The sequence below is a fragment of the Globicephala melas genome, chromosome 10 (assembly GCF_963455315.2).
Source record: "Globicephala melas chromosome 10, mGloMel1.2, whole genome shotgun sequence".
In the NCBI taxonomy this organism is placed as follows: domain Eukaryota; kingdom Metazoa; phylum Chordata; class Mammalia; order Artiodactyla; family Delphinidae; genus Globicephala; species Globicephala melas.
The window spans coordinates 72363009-72378099 of record NC_083323.1 but is presented as its reverse complement, the minus strand read 5'-3'; the positions used below and the strand labels follow the sequence as shown (position 1 = coordinate 72378099).

General features: G+C 39.4%; 1 protein-coding gene across 7 annotated transcripts in view; it reads right to left on the bottom strand.

Annotated features, from left to right (window-relative positions):
• The window catches only part of KIF21A (kinesin family member 21A), a 157305-nt gene extending 142516 nt beyond the window's left edge, over positions 1-14789 (bottom strand). For 6 of the 7 annotated variants that reach the window (XM_060305488.1, XM_060305489.2, XM_060305491.2 and 3 more), the window contains exon 1: positions 14334-14788. In XM_060305488.1, coding sequence (XP_060161471.1) covers positions 14334-14377 — 44 coding nt within the window. In that variant the 5' untranslated portion in view covers positions 14378-14788. Of the gene's footprint in view, positions 1-14333 lie in introns of all 7 variants that reach the window. The other variant, XM_060305492.1, reaches the window with a different exon arrangement.
• Between the last annotated feature and the right edge of the window lie 302 nt (positions 14790-15091).

Genomic DNA, 15091 nt, shown 5'->3' with positions numbered 1-15091 from the left:
GCCTATATATGCCAAGCATTATTCTGAGTGCTTTATAAATATGCCAGTTAATTCTCATAACTATCACATGAAATTAGTATTCTTATGATCTCCACTTCACAGAGAAACTAAGAAGGAGGACAAGAGTTCACTAAAGGAATTATCCATACCTCGAAGTGATTAGAAAGAAATAGTGGTTAGTCACTACAAGTCTTATCCAGAAGAGGAAGAGATTTAAATATATTATTTACATATATATATATATAGAGAGAGAGAGAGAGAGAGAGAGGATAGAGGTGGTAAGAAGAAGGAAGAAACAATAACTAAAAAAGGAAAAAAGAATCTGACATCTCCCAAGCACTTCTAAATGCAATGCATTTACAACAGTCATATAATTTTAACAGCCCTATAAAGAAGGTATTAACTCTATTTTACACAGGAGAAAACTAAGGGTCATAAAGGTTGAGTGGCTGTCCTAAAATTCTGAACTCCAATCTTTGTGATTCTAAAGTCTATGCTCTTTTCAATAAGCCATGCTGCAAGGGAAAATAAAAGTAAGGCAGGGATGGGGTAAAGGGATAATAAAGAATGTGAACCCAGAAAAAAGAGAGATGTACCAGTTTTTGGAAGTTCCTTGATGGATACTGGATACTGGGAGCCATGATGCTTTTAATCTCGAATGCAGGGCTGTCAGGAGCCAGAATGGCTACTTGATTTCAAGAATCAGTGCCCTTGATCCCTCAACATTACTCTTCTTGCCTATCCCATCTCATTGTCAGCGAAGCTGCTATGAGAAAAAGCAATGGCCAACTCACCTAGATGTGCCAGTCCCATACTGAGCAATTGCAGAGTGCATACAAGTGGCCTGGCCTAGCTCAACACACAGTCTATGGACAGCTTTACTCAAACTGAGATGCCAGTCCATCACTGTATATATGTTATATGGCCACAGCAGAAGCCAAGAGAACATTTTCATATCAATGTGAAGGTAGGCACAGTTCAGGAGTGACCATAATTTTACATTTCAGAATGACAATGAGGAGAGCCATAAATGATGTCTCAAAACTTCAAAGTTTCCTGATAATTCCAATATATCATTTTTGACCAAAATATCATGGGTACAAGTTGAGAATCTTTTCCATCAACTGAGATTAAAAAACAAATATCAATTTATTCAATAATTTGTTTATTAACATTAATATATTTTATACTATATTGGCCAGATTTATCAACTTCTGGTGGATTTTATCTTTTTTGGGGGGGTGGGGGTCGTGTGTATCTGTGTGCGTATGTGTTTCATGTCAGTCCCCTACCAAAATCGCAGCTTCTTGATCTCAGGTAAAATCTGTCTCAAAACATACTGGGGCCTCCAGGCTGGCATGGGTTAAGGAAGAAAGTTGGACAGCTAGCCTGGCCAGGGGCCTAGGTGACGTGGAAGTGAAGTGAGGTCCAGGGTGACTCAGGCTTGATCAGTGCCAGCACATGTACAAAAGTAGATTCAACCTGGTGGTGACTTCCCATTCTGAGTGGCCCACATGAGCTGAAGGACACTCCAGCTGGAAAAAAAAAAGGGATGTTTCCCCTCCACAGAAATGGGGCTTCCAATAATTTCACTTAATTGAGTGGATTTGGATCCAAGATATGAGAAAGGGGATATAAATCAGGAAACCAAGACAGAAGCCAAGTCTGGACAAATAAAATAGGAGGTTACAGGGAAAGCTATGACCCAAAAAACATAGACATTTAAGTTTGGAGCAGCAAAACAAATTTCAAACTAATGGGCAGGTGGGGCAAATAACACTGCTCTGATTTACTTGTGGCTTTATTTGGAACTGACCAAGAAGCTCAGAGGTACTGAGGAGAGAAAAATAATGAAACTAAAATGACAATACTACGACTTTTTACAAAACACTTACTAAGTACCAGTAGTATAAGGGTTTACATATATTATCTTAATTCTCACAACAAACATATGAGGTAGATCATTTTCTCTTATCAAGCTCCTGTAGACTTTGAATATAACAATATTTCCTAGACTTCCTATAGACATTGAATATAAAATATTTTCAGTCATAATAATCTAAGGAAGGGGATGAAAATTCTGGAACATGGTTGGCGTATTTTTCACCAGCATTAGCTAATTTGTACTGAGTCATCCTCACTAATATCCAGCTGCTACTTCTGAGATGCAGTATTTATTATAATTTTAAAGGTTACATTAAAAAGCAGCAAAGGGGGCTTGCTGGGTGGTGCAGTGGTTGAGAGTCCGCCTGCCGATGCAGGGGACGCGGGTTCGGGCCCCGGTCCGGAGGATCCCACATGGCTGGGCCCGTGAGCCACGGCCACTGAGCCTGCGCATCCGGAGCCTGTGCTCCGCAAACGGGAGAGGCCACAACAGTGACAGGCCCACGTACTGCAAAAAAAAAAAAAAAAAAAAAAGCAGCAAAGGGACTTCCCTGCTGGCACAGTGGTTAAGAATCCGCCTGCCAATGCAGGGGACATGGGTTTGAGCCTTGGTCCGGAAGGATCCCACATGCCGCGGAGCAGCTCAGCCCATACGCCACAACTACTGAGCCTGCACCCTAGAGCCCGCGAGCCACAACTACTGACCCCACGTGCTGCAACTACTGAAGCCCGCGTGCCTAGAGCCCGTGCTCCGCAACAAGAGAAGCCATGGCAATGAGAAGCCTGACCGCAACAAAGAGTAGCCCCCACTCACTGCAACTAGAGAAAGTCCAGGCGCAGCAATAAAGACCCAACGCAGCCAAAAAATTTAAAAATTAAAGATCAAATTCATAATCTTGGCCTTATTACCATTACACTGAAATCAACTGGACTTACAGATCATCAGTATACACAGCACACAATAACACAATTTCATTACACCTATTTTTAAATAGAACAAGGTAGACTCCTAATATTGAAACATATAAAATGAAACCACAAAAACTGATGTCAAAATGTGCTGAAATTTAAAACTGCAAAATCATGAACAGTCTTTGACTTACTCTATGTTGAGAGCTGCAGTCACAGAACACATGCAAAGGTAAATAAAATTATGATGAGTTATACTAAGTTAGTACAAAATTAAGAACCAGAGAAAACTAAGGAAACCCTATACTCAAAGACAGGAACTGAATCTGCTACAAAGTTAACAGTCCAATTACACTTATGTAACAAAATAGGTAAGAATATAATCAAGGACAGATGGAATGTTCCCAATCTAATGCTAAGTTGGCAAACTAAAATTCAAAAGCATCATTTTGTAAATTGAGACTTGAAAATGTCACAGATGTCACATCTGAATTAACCTTAAGTGGCAGTCCAAATAACTAGGAATGAAATCTGTAATCTCATGTTTTATCAGCAGTGGACAACTTCCATTTTATGGCAGGACAGATGCAGACTACATTACCAACAGGCTGCTCAAACAAAATTGTTTTGTGTTGAATTAGGTGAACACAAGCAAAATAAAACACTTTAGATATGCACTGATTTTCAAGTTCAAGTTTCATGGTTATAGATCTGTGTTTGATTTACTTTACCATCAGTGGCTTAGACTAATGTGTTGAGTGAAAGTGTATATACTAATACATTATTTATGTTGCTATAGATATAGCTGAAAAATTAAAAATTTTATTATCAGTACATCTTTTTCTGAAAAGCATCCTCAGTACCATAACATTTAATCATATATTCTGGGTAAGAAGCACTACCCTCCCCTTTCAATTCCAAGAAATAGTCATTTGTAGACTTTTTGCTCATCAGTGGAAGTGAAAGCGTTACCAAGAAACGTAAGACACTGCACAACTCTTAGAAAATGAAATTAACATCCTTATTAGACAGTAAAGGCTTGACAATTAAATTACTGTTTGATATATGGAATTTAATAGAAACTGAATTGAATTAATGAAATAAGGCAGATGATGTGTAACATTTAGCATGTTAACTCAAAATGCCCTTCTTTAATATAAAGACATGGAAAAATTCTTATGCTTTACTCTATAAAGTGGTAAATATCAGGCTATAAAAGTGTATACACATTGCAGCAATTTTAAAAAAATATAAGTAGGACTTCCCTTGTGGCGCAGTGGTGGAAAATCTGCCTGCTAATGCAGGGGACACGGGTTCAAGCCCTGGTCTCGGAGAATCCCACATGCCGCGGAGCAACTAGGCCCGTGAGCCACAACTACTGAGCCTGCACGTCTGGAGCCTGTGCTCCGCAACGGGAGAGGCCGCGACAGTGAGAGGCCCATGCACCACGATGAGTGGCCCCCACTTGCCACAACTAGAGAAAGCCCTCACACAGAAACAAAGACCCAACACAGACAAAAATAAATACATAAATTAATTAGAAGACGCTCTTTAAAAATATATATATATATAAGTACACATATGAAAAGATTAAAAATAAATATACAAAATGCTAGTAGTAATTATATCATGGTGGTAAACATTGATTGATTGCTTTTCTCTTTTCCCAGATACTTTTTCTAATTTGATTACATTATTTCAATAACAGAAAAAATATCAAATAAAACTTATGAAATTAAAAGCTGATTTTGGAGACAGACTGCGCTTGCAAGGTCTATTTTCTGCTTCTAAGTCTCAGCCTTCTTTTAAAATGCTTTCAGCTAAGTCTTCATATACATCTATCAATGAACTCTGCAGGAACATTGCCCATCAGCTCCAGGTGCCAGAAAAAATTTTTACAGAAAATGTAAATATATTTTTTAAATTCTGTGTTTTTATTACTTCTAGTCTTTTTACTCAGTTTACTCCTTACAACGCTCTTTAACCCGCAACTTGGTTTAGTGTATTGTTGCCAAGGTTGATGAGATAGATGCAGCAAGGAAAGCATTAGCAACATTTTCAACATTGGTGCAAGCCAATTCAGAAGGAAAATTCACACTATTATTAACCAATTTAGTCATCATTGTCTTACATCAGGTTAAGCAACTAATGGAAAATATAACAATATTATTGTTAATCTCACAAAGAATATAGTAGTAACTTTACAAACACTATAAACCATACCAACTGAAAGTCTTGTGTGAGAAGAGAAAGAAAAGAATAAAAATGGTGGATTTTAGTAAACTATTTAAAAAGCAATTTGGTAAGATAGAGAAGGATAGTATGTGATTTACATGTTGGAAGCAAAATGAAAATTAGGAGACTGGGTAAAGTAAGGTTTTTGGAAGTATTTATATGCATTTTTGTTACATTCATAGTGGTGTAAGTAATAGGCACTCAAAAAGCAAGAGAACAGACACAACACCTATAAAAGTACTTTGAAAATTCAAGTTATGGCTTACATATTAGAGAATGACTAATCTAATTGCTAGAGTTTGGAATATAACGAATATATTCATCGTTGGTTATATATCAAACTCATCTCTAATAGTATTACTGCCTGTGTTTGTGTAAAAACCATTTTCCATATGCTTTCCCACGGTTGTCTCTGTTGTTATTTTCCCGAGTCCACTGACGTAGGTGGAGAACTATCTATACACAAAGCCAAGTTTATCATTGGTTAGACGAAAACAGTTTTCTAATCATCCAATGTTCATTCTATTATATCACATCGTTTCCAATTGCTTTAATGCCTCCAACTTATGTGATTCCAGTACACAATAGACGTTCAATAATTATGTCATAAATGAATGAATTTTGATCTAAAAAAGTAAATTAACATTATAAGGCATACAACTGAGAGTAGAGGTGCCCTATGCCTCATTAGTACACCATGTGATCAATATACCACATCATAATAATTAACTACAGCTTGACCCTCTCCAAGGTTTCTTATTCCTGTTTGCTGAAAGAAAAAGCCTCTTATTTATTCTATGTAGCTGTGTCAAATAATGTGAATATCTACTCTGAAAAAATATAATTCATTCATCCTACTCAGAAGAACTGATATTGTTGTGCCTAAGTGATAGACATAGCTCCCCCAAATTGAGAATAAGGTCAAATCCAATCTCGAAAACTAAAATTTTACTACATACTAAGAGATCCAAAGAGTAGGGAATAAACTTTAAGCTGTCCTTGATTTAGCCCCTGGGTGGGTTCAGGATGCCCACCTCTCTAAAACCAAGTTTGAAAAATTTCTTGGTTTCCTTGCTCTAAACAGTACCCAAGTAAAGTTAGCCTGGGGCTAAATCCTGAATGGCCTTCATTCCAAATCTGGACATGTAGATATCAGCTTGTTTCAATTCAATAACCCCAATGTCCTTCAAATGTTCTATTGTAATAGTGCTGTCAGTATATTAGCACATTCTTTTATAAAAATGTCAAATATTCTCTCAGTTTGAGGGACATTTCAAGCTGAACAGTGAAAATCATAATATTGTGTATACCTCTCTCACTGGAATTTGAGAGAGAGAGAGAGAATCACATAAAGAAGGTCTGCGGCCCCAAAACGCAGAAATTTCCCTGCATGAAGTCTAGAAAAGCTTCACGTAGAGGTAGGATTTAGGATATTTTTTGGATGACAGGCCTCCAGTATGGCCAAAATGTATTGTATCCTTTACTTCCTTCTAAAATAAGGATAGGAGGGACTGAGACGTTATTTAAAAGTTTAAGAACCACCTTTCTAGTAAAGTAATACTCAAAAGTGTTTTTTTTTAAACCACTCAGATTTCTACCTCCAGCTCCAATTCCAGATCCCAATAAATATACCACACTGACCCTACCCTACCTCTACCTTTCCCCACCCTCCAGCCATCCCTCCATAGTGAGGCTGCCATTATTATTGGAATGTGCTATAATCCTCAAATCTGTTGGGGTAGGAAAAAAAAAAAATTTAAGAACCAAGGTGAGGGGAGAGGGAGAAGGCCACATGTCCCAGGCCTAGCATTGACAAAATCCTCCTATTTACATGATTAATACTATTCCCAAATTAAGCTACACAGACATTGCATTTCCATGGTGGTTGTTAAAGCATTAATATGTTATATGTATATGTTGAAAACAGTGTATATTATTTTTACAACCTAGTTCTGGCATTTCTTCACATTTTAATATAATAGGATCCTCAAAATGTAGACCTGGATTTCTACTCCAGGGATCCCTCTCTCTTTACCTCTTAAGAGGTCCTTTTTAGAATCACTGGTCTAGTTTCTAGAATTGAAGCAATCACAAAGCCAAAATAATGGGCACTGAGATTGGGAGCACTCACTGAAATACCAAATTAAACTTTTAAAGGGAGCACTTAAGGGATTAAAACTGTAGTTTATAAAATATAAATTTATTCTATTTCTGAGATGTCTGCCAGCAAAACATGAAGTCCTAGAAAATCCACAGCAACAGTCAACGGAAGACTTGAGCTGCTAGTTGTGGAACTTCAAGCAATTCCCTCAACTGCTCAGTGTCTCTATTACCTCAATCATCTTAAAGAAGGGGCCTCAACCAGCTAGTCCCTTCAAGGTCCCTTTCAGTTTTAAAATCTATTTTAAATCCAATAATTATAGAGGTACTAAAACTTATGTTCAATATATAAATGTCTAATAATTTCAAAAAAACTAAGAACAAAGGAACCTCAAATATAATTCCTAAACATTAAGAAATATAATAATTGTAGGATGTCATCAAAATGGTCCCCTTTGTCTTGTCTGTCATTTGCTTCAAATAAAGCCTGAGCCACAAGAAAACTATTTTAACACCCTGAGAAGATTAAATAGTTAATCCACTGGGAAACCAAATTCAAAGACAGAATTCACAAATCCGCTCTCCAGAGAGAAGCACTGAAACTAACAAACATCCATTTTATTTTTAATAAAATTATTCTAATGATACACTGAATACAAATTATGTCATCTAGCATGCATTTTCATTGATGTATTTTCCTTCCTAATCTGAAACTTAGATAAAAGTCATGTCTAATGTTGACAGAAAATAACCATTTATAAGTCAGGGTCACACAGGGAAGCTGTAACATGTCTTACAGGAAAACATCCATAATAAGGGATATTCCAAGTTCACTTCTTTGAGGAGAAATGGATGAGAAGTGGACGATTGGGCAGATTATGAAATTAACTACCAAGATAATTTCTGTTTTCATGGCTTCACTAAACTGGAATTTCTAGTGCATCATTTACTACCCCATAATTATGCACCAAAATATTAACTAATTAGCAGGTAAGAGCTCAAGGGGTAGTAATAAATAGACATGAAATCTGAACTTCTGTGGAGTTCCAAATGACAATCAGACCTACCACACTATAAATGTAATAAACCTTGTCTGAAGAAAAAGTATCAACTCATATTTAAATAAATAACTTCATTGACTTTCAGCTCACATAATCTACAAGCTCTTTAGTCTCCTCTCTTTCATTTCCCTTACTTTATGATCCAAATGCGAAGACAATACAAGTAGGGCATACATGTTATATCATACATACAAAGATAGAAATAATATCCTTCTAATGCACAGGCTTTGGAGTTCAATTTTTGTATGAAATATGCTTGGAAGTAGGACATAATTTTTGTTTTTTAAATCACTGTTCTTGGAGAATATATGAACTAAAAAATGCTATAAAAAATAAGAGACAAATAAAAACTAAACTGCAACAATTGTCTTTAATTTCTAATTGTGCTGTTGATATGTTTAGTGTTAGGTCCTACATAGTTTGTGCATTTAAAAAGAGCTTCACACTGCTAGGTCTAAGCTCCATGAAAGCAGGGACCATGTCTGTCATGTATGTCATGTATCCTCAGTGGTAGGAAAGTGTCCAGCACATAGTAGGCACATGATACATGTCTGATGCATGAAGAAAGGAATAAACAAATGACCAACAGCAGATAACCACCTGTTTCCATGAAATATTTCTGAAAGCCTTGCTCATCTGCCTCTACATTCTCTAAACATTAAATTGTTTCAAATAATTTACCTCATGTATATTCGTGTTTCAGCTTGAAAGATCCTTATTACATTGAAACTAGTATGTGAAATATTGGGTTGGCCAAACAGTTTGCTCGGGTTTTCCCATAACATCTTATGGAAAAACCCAAATGAACTGTTTGGCCAACCCAATATTTTGAAAACATTTGGAAATATTTTTAAGAACAGAGAAACAGGTACCGGAAGCTTGAGTTTGAGTTCCAATTCTGGTATTTAGTGGCTGAGAAACCTTGAACAGGTCACCTAGTATCTTTGAGACTCACTTTTTCATCTGTATAAGAGGGATAGTATCTATCCAGCCTACCTCATAGGGTTTTAATGTAGATTAAATAAAATACTGCATATTTGTATTACAGCCAGAATTGGACAAAGAGATCACAAAAGTCTAAATGTTTCCTCTTAAGTAACAACAGTACCCACGATAAACATATTGTGGGAAAGACAAGTTTGAAATGTCAAAATAGGTCCTTCCTGTCAATATAGAGGCACCGTTAGTACCAACAGTTTGGCTGACAACAAAAAAATCACATATTTAACAGACTGCATATGGAAAGGCTCTTATAACCCTTAATACCTTTACACTGCCATCTCAGCATGAGGGAAAAGAAAAGTTCAGGGAGGTCACATTGCAAATCAGTGCCAGTGGCAGACCCAAAACAGAGCTTTTAACTATCCAATCAGCACTTAAGCTAGCTGAGCAATGCCACTTCTTAAAAGTGCTGTAGTAAGGTAAAAACACAGCAAATTAGACAACATTACACACTAATCCAAACTCAGTGTCAAGGATATGTCCTGCTCTCTGCCAAAGCCAAGAAAAAAATTGTAGCTCACAACCACATATAGACAATAACATGAAAACACAATGGTCCTTTCTGTATCTCCATTTTCTTTCAGCTCTTGACATATTTTGCAAGATAAAATTCTTGGGGAAAATGTTTTATATGTTATGTCAGCATTCAGACATAGTGGGAAAAAGGGAAAGCGTGAGCTGCCCATTCCCCTCACTTGGCCCCATGGTTGGCGCCTTGCAACAAACACTGTACTTTCCTTCACCACATCATTTCATAAAGTCTTAGATTTAGAATTCAAAATGTTTGAGTTTACTATTTTAAGTTAACTGAATGGTTCAATTCAGTATACTACTTAGATAATAAAAATAGAATATACACTAAAAATTGCTCACTTTTGTAGGTGACATTTATGAACTTACTACATTTTCTAGGAAGTCAGCTACCATCAGTCTATTATCAATAACTTTCTACACCTATGCACCCAGAGGGAAAAAATGTTGCTGTTAAATCAAATCTTACACATACATACGTGCATAGATATGTGTGTATGTGTATATATAACCACTCTAAAAACAGACACCCAATATTTTGGTATTTTCTTGATCTACAGAAAATACCAGATCTATGATGTGGTGGCTATGAACATTTTTATTCTATACTTCTTCCTCACATTTTTTTAAACTATAGAGCAGCACTATCCAATAGAAATATAATGGTAGCAACATTATATTTAATTTTAAAATTTCTGGTAGCCATATTTTAAAAAAGGAAATATTTAACTCAACATATCAAAACACTATCATTTTAACATGTAATATAAAGATTGATATTTTTTCACACTAAGTTTTTTAAGTCATATATATATATGATTTATGAATATATATATTACACAGACAATACATGTCAATTAGGAGGCTAAATTTTCATCAGAAATACTTTATAAGTATTTACATTTCATAAACTTTACAGATAAAAAATAGGTCCACATAGCCACATTGTTCCAAGCATACCTAGAAGTTTTCCAAAAACTAAATGAAGGACAGCTTTTAAATTTAACTAAAATTAAATAAAAATTAAAATTTAGTTTCTCAGTTGTGGTGAAACCAAGCAGGACCCTGCAGGGTCTTCCCAGGGACAGACACCCCTCCCCATGTCCCTGGCCTCTTGTTTGTAGAAAAGCTTTAGCCTCCTAGGCCTTCCCCAAGTTCCAAAGAGCATATTTAATCAGACTAATGCAGATACAAAGGAAAAGAGTCAAGCAAGACAAAATAATAACAGTTTTATTTTTATTAAAACAAAGTCAAGGGCCCTTAGTTCCTCAAGGGCTATAGATAATATTCTGAGCCATATCCCTGAGTAGTTTTACAGATACTAAAACCCCCACCAGGTGAAGGAAATTAACTGCATGCTGACCACAAGCAGGTAGACCCCAGGCCGGTTGGAACCAGAAGGTTGATGATGTTAACTCCTGAAATACCACCCTGTTACCTCACCACCAACCAATCAGAAAGATATCCACAACTGATCACACACCCTGAGACCCTCTCCCTCACCTTGCCTTTAAACACCCTTCCCTGAAAGCCATCAGGGACTTTGGGTCTTTTGAGCATGAGCTGCCCATTCTCCTTGCTTGGCCCCAGAGTGGGTATGCCTTGCAATAAGCTGTACTTTACTTCACCACAACCTGGTGTCAGTAAATCGGCTTTGCTGTGCACTGGGAAAGTGGAACCAGGTTTGGTTCAGTTACAGTATTAATCATAATTCAAGTGCCCGATAGCCACAGGGGGTTAGATAGCGGGGCAGGGAGGGTGATCTCAATTCATACCTACCACAATGAAAGATACCCTACAGAACACCTCAGATATACTCTGCCAAAAGGCATTTTCAGAAATTGAATTTAAAATGTTCTTCCTAAATGAGAAACTTTCTGTTTAACTTCTTTTCCCCAAAGCTGTATATGACCCATGCACTTATTTGAGAAACCTAAAATAGAGTCATCAGCTTTAACATACTGATAAGTCTCCATATCTAATTAAACACAAGAACCTCTAGGACACTGTGCATTTACATAAGTAGAGTCAACTCTATTATTTGTTATTACATTATTCATTGAAGGGGAAAAGTAAGTCAAGTGCCCTGATCATTTGTGTCTATGTATTGCTTTATTTATCCTGCTGATGAAGACTATCACAAACTGGAAGGTAAGACTGGAGGTCACAGGAAAGATTAAAAAATCGGAGGAAATAGTTTAGGTAAGTTCAGTTTCCTCCTTTCTGAGCTCTAACTTTTCTAGGAATATCGAGGTATGAATATCCTGTCAAAGTCATTCATTTGTAATTAAACTAGTTCAGAACCAGGAAGAGGCAAGTGACCTTAAGCCAAGTAAAGTTTTGCAAAGCATGTTCTTGCCTCACGCCTATGTAGATTTAATGGTTAAGAACTTGAGCTCTAGAGTCAAGCTGTCTGGGTTAGAGCTCTGTTTCTGCCACTTGTTACCAGTTTAACTTGGGGAAGGTTACCTAATCTTTCTGTGTCTCACCTATAAAATGGCCATAATAATAACAGGACCTAAGTCAAAGATTGTTATGATGAATAAATGCAATTTCACAGGATGTAAAACATCTTAACACACAGCACTGACCCTGGCACATACTATGTGTCCAATAATTATAGCTATTTTTAACTCAGAAATTAGGACAACAGAGACGGGATTTTATGTTCAATAAATATTTGTTTTAAATGAAAACATATGTCCATACACTTTATAAATGCCAAAGTGCTATATAAGCTATTTTTATCCTATGCAAAGTAAGTTTAGAGAGTCAATCTATTCAGACAATGTATTTAATGGAAAAAAAAAAGATCCTCACAATGTGGCTTACTTCACAACGTGTTTTTATAAAGTCTTTCCCCAAAAAACAGACCCACACATATTCCCTTAAAAAAGTGCTAACATGCATACCAAAACCAAGTATAAGTTATTTATCTGTCAACATCACTTTAGGGTGATTCATGTCTCTGTTAATCTCCACTGCAAGCAGCGTCAGTTTTAAAAGCATGGTCAACAAACTGCCCTGTGATATTCTAGAGAATTCACAGATTAAAAAAATATTAACTCTCTAACAACAGTTTCTCTGACAGCCAATTTTCTTTTATGTTTGTTTTCATTACTATTTTATGCTTCTTCTTTACCCTCCTTGACCAAACCTGCTAATTAACAAAACTGCATCTTACTGGGTTTCCTCTTTCTCTCTCCCCTTCATCTGCCATGTACAGTCACTAATAAGCATTAAAAGGCCAAAAGAGAGGTAGTAGCAGTAAACAGGAGAAACAAACTAATCCAGCAATTGGATAAGTAGCCCTAGAATAACCAAGAAGGCCAAATTAAAACTTCAAAAGCTTTATAACAGGTGGTTCTAAACAGTCATAAAACAGTCACCTCCATGGGTGGCCATCTCCTGGTCTGTAAAGGGAATGAAAAAAATATATATAATTCATTTTATTCTTTAGATGATTAAAGAAACAAAGTATACATAAAACTACCATTTCTATACCTAACCAAGATTTGTCACTAAAATAGCTATAGAAATACTGACATGATAGGATTTTAAGAATAACTTTTCAGAAAGACTACAAGGGTAGAAAATTTTAAAAAATAATTTCTCAGAGGACAGATTATTTTTATAAATCTTTAATGTATACATAAAGAGAAACGAATTCACAGACTATAAGCGCTATAAAAGCAACGCCACTTACTCTACCATGAATGCTTCATTAATATTTCAGCGATGATGTTGCAATTTTCCATGAGCAACTGTCAGAGCTCTGCTTCTTGATATGTATCAACAATCCAAATTACATTCAATACTCGTGTATCTGTCCTTGACCAAATTACAATTTTGATGTATGTAGTATTTCAAAACTCTCACCCAGGCATATGTAATTTTATATTGTAACCACCCTGCTGAACCTCAGTATGTTTCTTTCTCAGCCAGTCACCCATTTAACCCTTACACTTGCTGAGGAGTTTTCTTCCTTCTACAGACCTAGCACCAGGGAATTTTCCCTTAAATATAATATCCCTTCCAGCGCCAGAAATGTCTTCAATACCCACACGCTGGTGCTATCTAGTCCCCGCCGATGCTTAACGAGACGTCCATTTGCACAGAAATCTAGACCCCCACCATTGTAAGGCTTTGTCTCCTGCCTCCGAAGGCCGGAGTTGCAGGTACACGTCAAGACAGTCACGCTACAAATATAAGAAGAGAACCACAGCCCAGGAGAGGGGCAGCTCCTCCGGGCAAAGCCAGACAGGCGATCGCCCAAGGCGGCCGAACCTGAGGCAACTGTTCCTCGGGGGCGCGACCCGGCTGGTGCGGGCGGCGACGGCTTCTCCCCCTAGAGGAGTCAGGCGCCCCCGGGACCGGGCGCCGCGCAGCTGCCAGTCACCTGCAAACTCCCGGGGCCCGAGGGCGGGAGGTTTCCCAGCCAGCACTCGGCCGCGCGCGCCAGGCCGGAGGAGACCCGTCGCCTCGGTTTCCAGAGCCGCCGGGCCCCCGCCGGGCCACCTCTCAGATCTCCACAGCGCGGCGGCCGGTGACCCGGGCCAGAGCAGATCCTCGCCGCGCCCGCAGCCCGCCCGCCGCCGCGTCCGTCCTCACCTGACAGCCACCCGCACAGAGCTCTCGTCCGGGGCGCCCCACATGCCGGCGGCAGGCGACAACCGGGCCCGTGGGCCTCTGCACCGCAGAACTGAGGCGCCGCCTGAGCCGCGGCGGTCGCGCGCAGGAGGCTGGAGCTGCAGGGGGCGGACGGCTCACCTCCGCCGCGCTCCAGCCATGTTGGGCGACTGAATGGAAAGGTGGCGGCAGCAGCGCTGAGGCAGAAGGAGGAGGAGGTGATTCACTGCTCGCGGGTGCCCGCCCCTTCTCCCCAGCTCAGCCCCCAGCACTGGGGCGGAGACGCGGCGCGCTGAATGGCTAGCGCGGCGGCGGCGGCGGAGCCAGCAGGCCGCTCAGGGGCCTCCTGCTGGACGGGCGAGTGCGCCCTGCCCCCTCTGATGGGGACGCGGCCTGCGGGCGGCCGGGCTGAACGCGCCACACCCGCCCGGGCTCTCCGGGCTGCTGGCTCCGCACTGTGTCAACGGCGGCCTAGCTGCCGGCCCCACCTAGCGCTGCCCGGCCTGCGCCCCGCCCTGCCCTAGGCGGGCACTGCCAGGCGCTGCTGGCCCGGAGGCGCGCGGGGGGGAGGGATGCCGGCCGCGAGCTGCCCACGCCCCAGGGCGACGAGCTCTGCGCCCTTGCAGGCTCTTCTGAGAATGCTGCGGCTAGAGCCCGCCCTGCTGCAGCCTGCCTCTTTTCTAAAAGCAAAGCTTGATTCCCCAGCGGAGCGCCAGCAATCTGCCAGCTGCCGCTCTGGT